This window comes from Halichoeres trimaculatus, unplaced genomic scaffold (genome assembly GCF_033239565.1).
Source record: "Halichoeres trimaculatus isolate MK-OKI-2021-1 unplaced genomic scaffold, fHalTri1.1 fHalTri1_scaffold_1, whole genome shotgun sequence".
NCBI lineage: Eukaryota > Metazoa > Chordata > Actinopteri > Labriformes > Labridae > Halichoeres > Halichoeres trimaculatus.
Genome location: NW_027437179.1, coordinates 37721447 through 37737452, shown reverse-complemented (window position 1 = coordinate 37737452; position 16006 = coordinate 37721447). Strand labels below are relative to the sequence as shown.

The window sequence follows — 16006 nt, the reverse complement described above, 5'->3', positions numbered from 1 at the left end:
TTCGGTTTATTTGCTCAAATAGAAAGAATTTAACCTTCCTATACACCTCATTCAAAAGAAAAGTGCCAATCCGAATGGACATTTAATCGGTTTCACAGGGGTGGAATATTCCTTTCCCCAAACTGATTGAGGTATCATGTATCCACTCAAACAGAAAGTTGTCAGGGTGCGTTCTTTCAACGCATGCTCAGATATGACGTAAGACACAACTAGACACAACTTTAAAAATGGTGGCGAGCCGTCAGCACTGGACTGCTGCGGAAAGTTTGTTTTTGATCCAAACTTTGAAAGAAATGAACATAATTTCAAGACTGGACGGACGACAAACTCGCAATACGGAGTATTGCAACACAGTGATAAACAAACTGTCGTCCTCCAGCTTTGATAAATCTCGTAATGTTTACGTTTTTCTGCGCATGCCCCATTGACTATTATGTTTGATTACAGCGGCGTAGACCAGAGATTGGAATATTCCTTTCCATGTATACTATTGTTTTCAGAAAAGTCATTCAGAAAGATTGATTCGGAAAGACGGAAAACTCCTCATGTAACCGTGGCTATTGATTGTTACCATGCTGGAAATGTTCACTCTAACCAAGCAGTAACCTTTGGTTTAAAAAAGGATCTGTAGTCTGAAGGTGTCCACTTGAGGCTGGCTCCAAAAGTACAGGAAAGCGCGTACACACCGAGCCAAAAAAAGAGCCATTTTTACAGTCATAATAAACATGTTCATTTGATTTCTCCAACACACACTGTATGAAATATATGATTTTTTTTTCTCATTATCGGCAGTTTAGTAGACATTAAGATCTCAGGTTTACCCAATCAGAGGCACAGAGCGGCTGACTGACTGACAGGCAGGCACATTATAGTTAATGTGAGTGGAGGCTCAAAACCTTGTTTCCAACATGGCCCCCACTGACGATCTGCTTCAAAACTCTGTACCAGGAACCGATTGGTGACATCAGTGAGACTATGTCCATTTTTAACATACAGTTTATGACGCAAGCTTAACATGAGTCTAAAAGTTGAAAAAACAAAACAAAACTTATGAATAACTTTTAGCCTAAATTAAAAAAATAAAAAATAAAAACAACAAAAAAATAAGACAGACCAACAAATTATTTCTAAAGAAAATTCCCTGTGCAGTCAGAAAAAATCATTGTCCCCATCAGGCTGTAAATCTGTCCAATTCTGTTTTATTAAACTGGGCATTTTAAAATGGACTCTAATGGGAGATCCTTAAGTTTTGGGGTCTGCCTCAAGTGGACACTGGAGGAACTGCATTTTTGTGCACCTGTTGTGGCTTCATTTTTTCCACTGGAAGTTTTGGCCTGGAAGCCTGTGTTAGTTTCATTGAAAAACAATAAGCAGCTTGGAAATTAAAAGTAATGATACTATAAAGCTATGTTCACACTGCAGGCCTTAATGCGCTGCTATGATTTTTTGTTTGGCTGTTCACATTACATACTTGGATGTGGTCTGTCTGTGGACTGTAATGTGAACATCCCACGCTCTTGATGTGACCCACAAGCTCAGTTGAACATCAATGATGACACGCACCAATGATGTTTATGGAAACGAACATGGCTATGGGGTTTTTGCAGGTTTCTTTTATAAAGTGTAGCTGCTTATTTGGGCTTGCTTTGCTGTATGTGTGTCCCCGCCTGTTTCCCACAACAAAAAAACAAGAACACACTTTAGTTTCACTTTTGTTTTTCTCCATTTGCTCCTCTCTTCACCCGTTCTATCTTCATATCTACTTGCTTCCATGTCTGTGTCCACTGAGCGTGACTTGTGCTCAAGACTAACGTCAAAGTAGTTAAATGTGACCCAGCTGTTAAGGTTTTTTTAATGCTTGCATTAAAAAAATGTGATACATGTCTGATTCAGTACCACATTGGAAAGTGGCCTGAATCTGATTTGAAAATTTCAAATTCAGCGTGGGTTGTGCTGTTCAGACTGTTAAAACCAAGAAGATATGAGTCACAGTCAAGCCAAAAATTATATTCAGGTCACTTTGGCCAACTGTTAAAGTTACAAACATGTTGTAAAAAATGTTTTCTAGTTTTAATGCACAAAACTGCTCACAGTCTGTGTCTAATGGTAATATACTTATTCTATTTGTGTAAATACTGCCATAACAAGCAATAATCTCTGTAATCAGTACATCCGGCGTTTATTTCCTTGATTGAAAACTTATTTTAGTTTATGAGTGGTACAAAAGATTAGCAATACTGACTTCTCTCATCTGTGAAATCAGGCATAGAACAAACACAAATGTTGATGTACTATAACTAAAATATGTTTTTATTAAAATGTAACAAAGTCTTGTATAAGGACCAGGCTAATAATTTGCGTCACATTTTTGGAAATGGGTATCTTCTGTCAGGTCCTATTAGCGTAAAGTTAAATGCTTAGCGCCAGAGACAGGGTAAGGGGTAGGGATAGGTACCTTTCACATTTGAAACAGTATGGTACAGATGCTAGGTACCTGGCAATTGGTACCGGTACTCAACAGCACCAGTTTTCAGAACTTTCTTGTGTTTATGTAGTAAGAAAATGTCAATTTGTTTAATAATAAAGTAAAAAAAAATTCAATTAAATATATTTATTCCTCACTATATAAACTTGCAATGCTGTGTTTATGTCCAGCTTGGAAAATCACCTACTCTTCCCTTCCCTCACAGTCTCAAGGATGTGTTTAGGTACCTTAACATGGTACTTTTTGACATTGCGTGACTTGGTACTCGGTATTTTTGACAGACTTCGGTCTGTACCTATAAAAGTCCCTTATTCGGTACTACATTTAAAAAAGTGCAATCTACGATTTTACATATTTCAGTGGTTGAGCCAAAACTTTGTTCTTATTTACGTTTCTGCAATTTGGTTTGTGTTTTGTTGATGATGAGAGCTCAGTAAGATTTTTATACGTCTGAAATGTATGTTCACATGGTTTTTCTTTTTCATTTCATAAAACAGTGTATCCACATGTTGACACATTTCAGTGGTTGAGCCAGAGACTTGGTCTTATTTACGTTTCTGCTCTTTATTTTGTGTGAGATTGATAGAAGAGAGGATTCATATTTATACATATTTATTTTTTAGATTATTGTTCATGTTAATTGTTCACCAGACCTCTTGTTCTATAGAGCTTTGATCCTTTCTCTGATTTAATTCAAGGAAATTAATGATCATTTTATCACTCATCTACAAGGCTTGAAGTTAAATCAATCAGTCAATATTCTACTGTGATTGTAATAGTTAAAGATATGTTATTCGTATCAATTTATGCATCATTTCATCTCATGTATGTAAGCCAGGCCTTCAGGAAAGAATTGTTTATATGATGACAGTATCCTTTGTTGTGTTGGTCGTACTACAGAAAAGTTTATTGCTTGTGTTAAGTTAATAATGAAGAAGATAACCCCCCCCCCCCCCCCCCCCCCCCCCAAAAAAAAAAAAAAAAAAAAAAAAACGCATGCTAAATCGCAATCGCAAGAAACAGCCAAGTGAAGTGTCATGAACCGTTACACCCACATCAGAATCACCTCACGCTATCTGTTGTTCCAACTTCTTGTACTCCTGCAGACATACAACACAAACGCACAGGTGCCAGACAGCGCTGGCACAGCTACGGCTTACCTCTGCGGGGTCAAAGCCAACGAGGGCACGGTAGGAGTGAGCGCCGCAGCTGTTCGATCCCAGTGCAACACCACGAAGGGCAACGAGGTGACGTCCATCCTCAAATGGGCGAAAGACGCAGGTAGAGTGAAATGATTTGGAGGTGATGTAACACTGGCTTTTCTCACAGATGTTTGGTTATGAACACGGTGGCAGAGTTGTCGGCTGTTTGTCCTAAATTATGCAGAGGAAGCCGGGCTGTGGTTGGAGGTGCTGCTGTGTTAACGGGAAACACAGAGAGAGGATCGCCCAGAGCGGAGACTTTGAAGTGTTGTTGAAATGATGTTTTTAATAACGAATTCTTCACTCTGCTCAATCCTGTTTTCAGCTGTTCATCCTCTCAGCCTTAGAGCGTATTGTTAGTGACTTTGACCTAACCCACATCGTTATTTTTGGATGTTCTTTCACTTCAACACCTTTTTTTTCAACAACTATCACTGTTGCAGTTTTTTCACTGAAGTATTATCAGACATCTGGGTTGTGGTTTAGAGAGTCAGTACAAATGGAAGAAGTTTCTCGAGGGTCTGAAGTCAGTAATCGATTCAGTCATGTATTCAGAGCACAGTAAAGCAACAGCTCTGATTAAAAGCTTAAAATATGTCCTCTTTTCCTGTGACTTCCATCCTGCGTCACGGTGTTATGCAATCTGCTGGACCGTTTCCTCATAAGAAGACAGATGTTTGAAGGAATTGTCCACCTGGGATTTTCAGAGTGCAATAAAGGGACAAGTTGGGGTCAGGGTGGAGATATGTGTGGGTTCAGGGGTCATGGATAATAAGAAATTCAATCATTCCTTGGAGGATAAAGCAGGCTGCAGTAGACCTTTGGAGCAATGCACAGAAACTTTTTCTCATCGGATCGTTTTGCAGCACTGCCCTTTGCTGGTTTTTGTCTCTAATGTTTAACGTCTTACTCCAAGAAGATTTAGAAGTGGAAAATTAATCATCAATGTTTCTGTCTTCATTTCCTGATCCTGCACGACTTGTACTTTGACTGTGTCTGCACGGGAACTGATAAAACTGAAACAAGATTCTGTGTCTTTCTGTTTTTAAATATTTTTCCGTCCACACAACAACATAGAGGATTGGTCTTTATAAAAACAGACATAAGAGCCTGGGAAATGAACACAGGAGTCGAAGAAACACTCACCCTGTTTTTGGTCTCTCAGCAGAAACACCTGCCAAAGGAAACATGACGTGCCATGGACACATAATTAAAAGCTGACTCAGTTTAGACTGTAATCTCTGTGTTTGTCCGTCCTCTGCAGGAAAGTCAGTGGGAATAGTGACAACAACACGTGTGAACCATGCAACTCCCAGTGCTGCTTACGCTCACAGCGTGGACAGAGACTGGTACTCTGACAACGAGATGCCGCCTGAAGCTCTGCAGGACGGCTGCAAAGACATCGCCAGACAACTCATTGAAAACATTCCCAACATTGATGTGAGTCGAAAGCATTTGTCTTTATCTAAAGTCCTTGAAGTTACTGTAATGTTAGAGTTACTTTGATTTCAAGGATATGAGGAGAGCCAAAGACCCCAAAGCCTTAAACATCAGTGTGTCCATTGACAATCATTAGCAGTTTCACCTAGATTCACTTTTAACACTGAGGGCTCTAATTTCGTGGCTCAGCGCAGGGGGCGCAAGCCTGGCGCACCCTGGGCAGTGCTAATTTTGTGCGGCGCACCACTGTGCGCTGCCAATTTGACAATTTGGTAGACCGTCTGCGCAGAGATGGGTGTGACAGTGCACCAGGGGGAGGTGTCGGCAGATTCATGTTGGCGCAGTGACAATTTTGTGCCAAAACAGTGCAGATAGCGCACTGAAAGCTCGCGAGCTCCAACCTGGTGTATTCTCGGTGCAAAGCGGAGCGCACCCTCTGCAGCTGTAATTTGGTGACAGGCGCACATGTCAACAAAGCCTCAGAGGCAGGTTTCCAGAGTGTCAGGCACATTTTGATGCAATAAACAATCACAGCAATCACTATTTAATGTAACCGTCTGAACCTGCATATACATTTGTATCTATATTAACTGTCCCGTCACATCTGATGTCGTATTTCTCTTCTCTTTAGTGGCCTGTCAAAAGGTAGCTCTGTCTGTTTTTCAAACATGTTCATTCAATCAATCGTACAACAGCTCTTCCCCATTTTTTTTGATTTGGTGGAAAGTTTAGACGGTATTTAAGCTAACACTGCCACTCATCTTCCTCTTTCTGCCACTCAGTGGGCATAACAGCAGTGACTTCCCTTTGCTGTGACATCATGTGCATACCCTCAATTCAGAAGCTAAATAATATAGCCTCTGAGTGCTGTAACGTTAGCTTAACATTCCCTTTTCATGGTTTAGCTGTCACGTTACTCATGTAATGCAGTTCATCCTGCTGTTGTCTGTTTTCTGTGAGTTTGTCACCCTAATTAGACATCAGTTTATCATCAGTTTGTAAAAAGGTGTTTTGTTTGGAAAGAAAGTTGCTCTGCCTACAACAGCCAGCGAGTGTCCAGGGGTGATGATGTAGTGGGGATCAAGTGGCGTCTTGTTTCTAAGAGATATGTTTTCACCTCGTCCCCTTGGCACTTAAATCAGAGGGCAGAGAGGAAGGTGTTATATTCTGATCTCTAAGTGCTCAAAAAACAACAGAATATCTGTTTACCCAACTAATTCAACTCGGCACACACGTACATTCAAACGGTCTCAGACATGCGGCTCTCACTGTGTGTTACACCATAAAACAGTTCGTGTTGCGCCCTACATTAGAAAAGTAGTTCCTATTGTTACAGGAGGGGTAAGAATAACAAATGCTCTCCGTTTATTTGCCTTTGCGAGAATCATAATTTTGCCACAGTTGGTGATACAGTGCATTTGTCCTCGGAAGTTGGAATTCCTGAGTTCTGCGCGGAAACGCCCAACTGGAATGCCCCCTGAGGTCAGAATTTCCAACTGGGAAGTCAGAGCATCCACACCAACCCCTGAGTTCCCAGTAGAAAATTTCAAATTAAAGGGTGAACAGTAATTAAGATTTGATATATAGATGTTATATTCTGTTTGTTTTAGAATTTCTGATTAGTGTGTGCCACACTAAATCAACCGTAAGTATAGGATTATTTGATGTTTTGAACAGAAATGCTGCTGTTATGGCAAGTTTTTCCAACTTGGCAACTGGAACGCTTAACTCAGAGATAACATCATTCACACTCCTGACTCCCCTGTCCCGAGAACAAATGGGATGCATCAATAGTGCTCATGGGAAACAGAGTCTTGGTCCAAACATTACTGATTCCAGCCAAAAGGGAAACTGCAATCAACACCAAACAGCAATCAGCACCTTTAAGGTAGTTTTGACAGCTTTAAAACTACATTTGTAACTCAATGAATTCTGCCCTTTGGTGTTGCAGGTGATCATGGGTGGAGGAAGGAAGTACATGTACCCCAAAAACACTTCAGATGTTGAGTACCCTGGGGTTTTAAAGCACATGGGCACAAGAAAAGACGGGAGAAACCTGGTGCAGGAGTGGGTCGACAGAATGAAGGATAAAGTAAGTTCTCCCCCCTCTCCTCTTCATCTTCCACTGCTCTTTCTTTTATCTTCCCAATTACATTTACATATTTGGGAGTTCAAAGCCAGCGCTGTGATTCACTCTGCACTACATTTGTGACTCTTCTCCCTCTCACCGTGCAGAAAGGCCATTATGTATGGAACAAGAAGCAGCTCTTATCACTGAACCCTAACAACGTGGATTACTTATTGGGTAAGTTTTTGCTCTGGGTGTCATTATAAAACTCATTGAAGTGTAAATGAAGAGCTGTATGTGTACGTGTTCGCTGTAGGCTTTTTTAGGCGTATATTATCTTTTTTTCTCCTTGCCTTGTGTTTCTCCAGGTCTGTTTGAACCAGCAGACATGACCTATGAGTTGGAGAGGAACACGGACACTGATCCCTCACTGACAGAGATGGTGGAGGTGGCCATTAAGGTCCTAAAGAAGAACCCCAATGGATTTTACCTGCTCGTGGAAGGTGAGCTGAAGCCTCGTATTAACACTGACTTGTTGGCTCTAGGTTTGCAGTTTCATGAAGATCTGTTCGACTGGTCCAACACGTAACTCCTGTACCATATGTGATAATTGGGTCGATTATAGTTATCAGCTGCATATGATTTCACCAACTCTTGCATGAACTGATGACATGTTGCATAGTTTTTCCTGAGGTTGTTACCAAACACTGTTATTGGGCCGTGTAATGTCAAGTGTGATCAGCTCTGTCATAGCTGTGTTGCATCAGCATTTGCGCACAGTTGTGGATTTCCCAACTTCCCCTGCATCTTGAAACACTGCAACACCACGTCTGAGAAACAGTGAGTTGCAGGGTGTTGCTGTCTCAACAAACCAGTGGTGGTGAGCATCAGTGTCAGGTTTACTGATGGTATTAGCAAAGAAACGACAGTTTTGTGAAGCTGCCTCTGGTCAGTGTGTTTGCCTTATGGGTGAGTAGTTTAAACAAACTCTAAACAACGAACTGTTTCCTTTGATCTAAAGTGCTGAGAAACCATTCACACAGTTCAAAAGCCAGCATAGTACTGGGAAGCCTAAGTGCCTGTGGCCATATTGATGGACATTTCAAGCTTTTATACTATTCCAGAGTCACTGGGAATCATTCAACCATTACTCATACAGTTACTGTTCCTTCTGATGGGTGCTTTGCTCTTGATGTGTGGTTGTAGTGTACTATGTTGTGCTAGTTTGGCTTTTATCTTAGTTTTGTTTTAAAGATGTTCTTCACAGAACCCATAATCATTGCATTTTTGCTGATCCTGAGACTCACATAACCACACCAGCTTTACTGGAACCTGGCATCAATGCTCTCTTCTCCTTCTAGTCACAGTGTGCTAAGAAGATAATATATACGCTTTAATCCCCTTGGAGGTAATTCAGTTTGTTTCACTCTGAATCATGCTATACACACACATGCACAAAAAGCTCTTTGCACTGATGGAGAGTGCAGATTGAGGAAACTGCGCCGTCTGCATGCACACCTCACCACTTAGGGATTTGTTGTCTTTCTCAAAGGCACCTCCACATGGGGATTGGTACTGAATCAGGTACTTTAGCAGGTACCGATTGTACTCTGTCTGTAGTACAGAGTACCGATTCATTTAAAATCAAAAAGTACCATGTTTAGGTACCTAAAAACATCCATGTGACTGTGAGGGAATGGAAGAGTCAGTGATTTTCCATGCTGGACATAAACACAACATTGCAGGGTTATATATCAAAGAACAAGTTAAATTTTAAAAAACTATAAGATTTTATTGTAAAAGAAAAATAACTACTATTAATACATAAAAACATTAAAGTACCAAAAATTGGTAGCTTTAGCCCTGTTTCCACCAAGCAGTCCGGTTCAGATCAGTACGGTTTAGTACGGGTTGGCTCGATTAAGCTTGGTCCTGTTTCCACAGCCAACCGTGCCCCCTTGTGGTAGGCGGCGTATAAGCTGGATGTGGACTGCAGCATGTAGTATGTGACGCCATAGCAGCGCGACACAGTGTACCCCGCTGATAAACCCAAAAAAGAAGAAAAACAAGACACAGTAAACAAAGAGCATAGATGGAAGACATCCAACAGTTTGTCCTCTCTGTGATTGGCATGTAGCTCTTTGATACAAAGTGCAATCAAGCTTTGTTTCAAAGAAGGCTGTGTACGATAAATGATGATTCTACCGACCAATCAAAGGTCTGCAGTGTTGTAGCTCCACCTTCCGCGAGCGGATCGGCTCAGCCTGGCACTCCTGAGAAAGGGTCCCAAAAAGTGGGACGGCTCGTCTTGTTTTTTAGGGATCTGTCCCAAGATAAGTCAGTGGAAACGCCACAAAATGCGCGCCATACCAAACTGGTCTGCTTGGTGGAAGCGTGGCTTTTGAGTGCTGATACCGATTGCCAGGTACCGGGCACTGGTACCGTAGCGTTTAAAATGTAAAAGGTACCCATCCCTATCTCCACAGTGCCTCAGGGAATACCTCTCCAACTATAAGCCCAAGTACCAATCTTGGTCCATTCCAGGACATAAACCAATATCCTTCCAGTTGCCAGGCCAAGTACCAATTGACTAAGCTACTGCGGCCCCCTAGGAAGGATTTCACATTTACCTTAAGATACTTCATAAATTATGAACTATTTGAACATGTGAATCTTTGAAAACCATGACTCATCCCCACTGGCATGGCACCATAAATGCTGAACAGTCTATCCGTATTTTCGACCAACAGTCCACACACACTACAGCAGCATGGCTCTATAGTAGAAGAGTCCAGGTGCTGAACTGGTCTTCCTGTGGCCTGGATTGACACCTGCTAAAAAACATCTTTCGTTTCATGAAATAACAATTTCTATTAAAGAAACTCCAAACTGTTGAGCAGTAGAAATCCAATTCTAGGTAAGAATGGGACAAAATTCCCTTTCAGAACTCCAGAAACTGGTTCCCAAACGCTTATCATGAGTTGTAAAAACGTGACTTATTAATCAAAAAGCTACATGCTTGATACGTTTTACATGTTTGCATTGTGTTTGTAAATGTCCCTAATCTTTTCCTCCAGTGAACACTGGGGACTGCCTCTACTCATGCCTACATGGTTCAACATCTTCCAGAAAAATATAGGTCAGAGATTAATTCGTTGTCATAGATTTCTGCGAAAAGGTGCCAAATTCAGTTCTGTTTGTTGATATATTTATACATGGCAGCATTAAGAGTATTAGGGAAAGGGATTCAAAGCAGTAGGTGGCCTTTAGGTCGTGAGTTTTCCCTTAGCGAGAGAGCTTGGCTTTGTCTTGCCTTGGCAACCAATGTACATGTTTAGTTCACATAACAAGAAACATCTACATGTTCTATTTTCACAGCAATAAAAGTCACAGGAAAACAGTTATGATTCACTAAACGTTAGCTCTTACATTCAGCTCAGATGAAACTATTTTCAAGACTCCTACCTTGCTGCCAACTTCACATAATTACCTCTTAAAAGGGAGCTTTTTGTAGCAGCCAAGCATACGACATACAGTTTCATGAGGTAGGAAGAACATGAGAGCCTAAAATATCGAGGACAAAGAGAAAGAAAGGGGGACAAGATTACAAAAACAAAAAGTAACAACTGGGAAAACTACAAAATCTAAAAGCATGTGGTGCAAAGGATTGTTTTGTAATTTCTGTTCAGTTTGAGACGTCACAGAGGAAGTAAACATGAATTCATAGACATTATGAGAAGAATAAACTCAGATAAACCCATGAATGGCCAATGCCACAAAGAAAACTGGATATAGCCGACACCGGAAGGTTGGTGTTGATAGCTCTGAGTCCTTGGCTAACTCTGCTGAATGAAGCAAGATAACAGACGATAACAGCGCCGAGGACAAGCACCTGCAAGTATGACGGCGATTGTTCAGCCAGACTGAGCCGGAGAAGAGGAGGTCAGGGTGTTTTCGGACAGAGTGTTTGTCAGATCATTCAGCAGCAGAGGGTGAAGCAAGGGCCCAGCTCCTTTTTTGATGACGGCTTTATGTGGGTGGCTGCCGACAAATTTTGTGTCACATTTTGAGCATGACCACTTCGCATGGCAAAAGGGCATGTCTGTGGAGGGAAGAAAGTGAGCTGGGTTTGATCCTTTTTTTTTATCTTCAACTGTCTCTTTTTTCTGTTTCTCAGTGAGCCGTGCCTGGCTCTTTTTGTGAGCAGAAACAAGTGGAACACAGTTATTGTCCTTGGACTGTCTAAAAGTACCAATTTTGAACAATTATAGTCTTCCCTCTATCTTTTTTTGCCCTGCCTTCAAGTTCAGTGCCCCTGAGACATGACTAAACATCATGTCATGATATATAGTTTGTTGAAAGTGAACCCTGACATTACACTGACTGTGAAATCGCAGCCAAAGTTTCACCAGCTTTTATTTTGTGACATAACTTCCACAGGTGGGAACGAAGCAACAAATTAACAAGTTGTGAAACAGAAATTACAATCCAGACTAACCGATCAGTCTTCACCCAGGGGAAGAGTTTAAAAAATAACAGCACAAATTTTGTTGAACATTAAAAATAGCCAATGCCATGTGCCCAACCTTCAGTCCTCCTCACAGGTTAATGATGTAGTGCTGGTGCTGGTTATGCACTGCTCTGTGAAGTGGGTTTATGCAAGTTTAACCCACTCACAAAGAACTTTATATTCATTTTCTGAATCAAAAAAACTGCTAAATTGTGCCACGCAACAAAAAGTCATCTGTGCTTGTTTACATTAGGGTAGTGGAGCAGTTTTAGGGGCTGTTAATACAACAATGGTTTTCAGATGAAACGCAAAAGTAATATTGCTTTTCAGCCTTTCATTCACACGGAAAAAGCATTTGGGTGACCTAAAATGAAAAAAAACTTTTGAACTTTTGGCATTTTCACGCTCTTTGCATAGGCGATACAACAGTGCCGTTGTTGCATTTCGCAAATACACCAGATAATTGTCCCAACTCTACTTCAATGGAGATCTACCAAAAGCCTCTTCTGGACAAGACAGTTATTGCGCCAACTACAGGCCTGGCATACTAACTACAGTGTTTTCAGTCCCTCAGCATTTCCGTGTAAATGTAGATTTTTTTTCTGTGTTTTTGGGTGAAACGTTGTCATGTCAACATTAAAAGGGCCTTAACGTCATTAGTTCCACTTTGAGGGATCATAATGTAGGGGCACAGAAAGTCAAGCTGGAAGGACAATCTGTCTGAAGCAAGGGTCTGCGACCAGCGACTCTTTGACTCCTTTGCAGTGGCTCCTTGTAGCTTTAAAAAAATATGACTGAAAAAAGACTTTTTATTTTTCTTACGGAGGATATTGATCATTAAAGTCATTGACACAAACAACATTACATTTTGTTGAACTAAGAATTACATCTTACAATAACCACTGCTCTTCTTCACCTCCTGCAACATCAACAGCCTGACAACTTTCTATGCTGTTGTGGCTAACCTCAAGTTTTAAACCCCTGGTTTGATACCTAAATCTACAGAAAGAAAAATCTGAAAGAAAATACAGATTTTAATTCTGTGTTGAGTGATTAATTTACCTGCCAACGTGTCTGCTTAATACAAATGGTTGATATGTGGCAAGTCATTAGCATACAATAAAATATGAGTTAAGCGATACTCTCAATAAATGTTATCAAATTCAGGTATTCTTTCAAATTTGTTGGCAATTAAATAATGTTCAATTTAAAAAAAAAATGCATTTTTTTTAAGATTGTTTGAATTTTTTTGTTTTTCAAAACTTTTTGACTTTTGCAAATTTTAAAATTTCTTTTTTTGTGAAATTTTTCTTTTTTTTTTACATTTTTGCCATTTTTTAAATTTTTATTCCTCAAAAATTTTCACTTTTTTTCATATCTATAAAATTTAAAATTTTTACACTTTCATTTCTCAAATAATTGCGTTTTTTGAAATGTCAAAGTATCATCAAAATTGTAAGACATAATTACAATCTCATACAAATAACTTCTCATTTGGATTATTATTCACATTTTATATGATTTAATCCCCATTTTAGTCCTCATGGCTCGGGAATGACTTTAATCCAGGTGAATTGAGGCAAATGGCTCCTGTGAAAGTAAAGGTTGCAGACCCCTGGTCTAAAGGGTTCAAACATCAATGCTAAGTGCCAGCATTAATGACTATTGTGTTGCCAAGTACTTTTGATTATAGGTTGCCATGTTCATATTTATCATCAAAAGTAATTACCAGTCACAATGTAGTGGCACAGGGAGTCAAGCTGGCAGGGCATTCAGACTAAAGGGCTCATACATCAATGCTTAGTGCCAGCGATTTGACTATTGTATTGCTCAGTACTTGTGATGATAGGTTGCTGTGTTGGTATTTGATCATCAAAAGAAATAATCAAAACTTAAAAAAATATCATGCCTAACTCAAGGTATTTGTGCTTATGTCAGGAGGACGTATTGATCACGGACACCACGAAGGAAAAGCCAAACAGGCTCTGCATGAAGCAGTGGAGATGGACAGAGCCATCACCCGGGCGGATCTAATGACCAGCATCCACGACACTCTGACAGTAGTGACAGCCGACCACTCTCACGTGTTCAACTTTGGAGGCTACACAGCCAGAGGAAACACAATATTTGGTGTGTAGTAAAAATGACATATACCTATGACTGTCTTTGCTAAAGCATGGATTGGATTCTGTTTTTGAAATGGGATTAAATGATTTATTTCCATCAACAGGTTTGGCACCAATGATAAGCGATGTGGACCAGAAACCCTTCACCGCCATCTTATACGGGAACGGACCAGGCTACAAACTTGTTAATGGTGTGAGGGAAAATGTCTCTACTATTGACTACCGTAAGTATAAAGTACGGTAAAGGAAAAAAAAAATATGCTGTTAACATTCAGCTGTGTTTTTTGTTTTATTTTAAGATTCTCCAAAGGAGTAGATGTTGTAATTTCCAATCTGTTGTTTTCATTGACAGATTCAGAAAAAAAATGTTTTGTGTATTTTTTTAGGTCTAAAAATGTATTATATGCTGTTATTTTTAGAATACAACATTTGGTCAGGGGATTTTTAAGCCTTTTTTCAGCATTAATAACAGATAAGTGTTCTTGCCAGCATTCTCTTTCTACTGGTGCAATGCTGGACATCTTGATGTTTTACTGCCATGTTATTGGTGAACTGGTGTGAAAGTGTTGGCAGGACTTTTTATCACATCACCCACATGCAGAGAGAGAAAAAAAAAACGGGACCTACTCCAGAAAAAACAGCTCCACAGTGTTTCTAAAGTTCAGTAACTCAGCGGTGAACCTTTAACTTGACTCAAAACAAAGTTATCTTCACTTCTGTTTGTGTCTTCACCTTCCAGAGGAAAACAACTACCAGGCACAGGCAGCTGTCCCTCTGAGCATGGAGACTCATGGAGGGGAGGACGTGGCTGTGTTTGCTAAAGGGCCCCTGGCTCACCTGCTACACGGGGTCCATGAGCAGAACTACATCCCTCACGTGATGGCGTACGCAGGCTGTATCGGCCAGAACAGGGAACACTGTTTGACTCGCAGCGCGGCCGTTTCAAGGGTCGGGACGGCTACTTTCAGCACAGTCATCTCCAGCATCGCAACTTTATTCACAGTCACTCGACTACTGTGCTGACACTGCCCGATGTCTGTAACTCTGTTTTAACCAGTCATTTATTTTAAATCTGTCGCTCATTTTAAATGTTTAATTTTTACTCTACATTATCTGATTATGGGACCACTATCATGGCACCTTGAGTAATAATCAAAGCAAAAGGAATCAGGAATTGTCTGGTGGGAAAAATTTGTGCAAATACAAAATGATCAACCACCCTGAGACGCTGAGTTCATGTTTTTGTCAGTAGAGTAGTTTTAATGAAGGATTAATGACCACTTTGTTAAATGTAAGCCCTCTAGGTTTGAGTATTTAGATTGGATCAAGAGATGTTTTAATGTTTCATACCATAAACGTTCAGATAACAGAATCTACCTCATTTGCTGGAAAAATCCATCATGAAACGTTTGGATGGATAAATTTGATGCCGAAACTTGAGGCAAATGAATGTACAAAAGCATCAAAAAGTAAACTTTGTTTCTTGTCGTAGACATCGTGCATCCTTGTGAAAGCACTGAAAAGCCCACTCTTTGTTTTTGTGTCCAATGATAGAAGATGTAAAGCCCCGTGAATAAAAAAACAATAAAAGAAATGTTTGTTTTCTGATAATCTGTCGTCATCTTTTACTTTGGTTTTTCATTTGTACACTTAGCCGTACACAATCATTGCGTGATTTTTGTCCCTGAATACAGATTTACCATTTCTCTTTCCTACGAGTCCTTTTTTGATGACTTCCTCTCTTAATTTCACACTTCGGTTGAAGTCTGGATGTGAAGTCAGAAATCTGTCTCATACAAAAAGAACTTTAATCCCAGCATAAAAGCCTGCCACAGATTGCATCTTATCGTATGGTACAGTTTTGCAGTATTTTGTTATAGAAAATGGAGCTTAAGTTGTATGAATGATGTGTCTGCTTGGCAATGCTGACGTGTTCGTGAGGTGAGGTGGCCCTCACGAACAGTTGCAGAGTTCCCTCTTATCTGTGAAGTCAGCCATGCTCCTAACCATGAAAAACTCGTTAATTTGATATCTTTGAAAAGAAATTGCTAGAAAAAAATCCACACCCCCTGCACAGTGGCCAAAAGATAAATTAGGTTTTCCAAAGAAAGACCAAAGCGCGTTGTGAACTAACTATCGTTTGATACAACCATTGACCAGAGTGCAGGCATGTAG

At 40.2% G+C, this 16006-nt stretch overlaps 1 protein-coding gene across 1 annotated transcript in view; it reads left to right on the top strand.

Annotated features, from left to right (window-relative positions):
- Positions 1-15422, top strand: part of alpl (alkaline phosphatase, biomineralization associated) — a 29207-nt gene extending 13785 nt beyond the window's left edge. The window contains exons 5-12 of the mRNA XM_074675886.1: positions 3592-3766; positions 4952-5127; positions 7079-7219; positions 7363-7432; positions 7564-7698; positions 13644-13835; positions 13936-14055; positions 14571-15422. Of these exons, the coding sequence (XP_074531987.1) occupies positions 3592-3766; positions 4952-5127; positions 7079-7219; positions 7363-7432; positions 7564-7698; positions 13644-13835; positions 13936-14055; positions 14571-14854 (1293 nt within the window). The 3' untranslated portion in view covers positions 14855-15422. The remainder of the gene's footprint in view (positions 1-3591; positions 3767-4951; positions 5128-7078; positions 7220-7362; positions 7433-7563; positions 7699-13643; positions 13836-13935; positions 14056-14570) is intronic.
- The last annotated feature ends 584 nt before the right edge of the window (positions 15423-16006 follow it).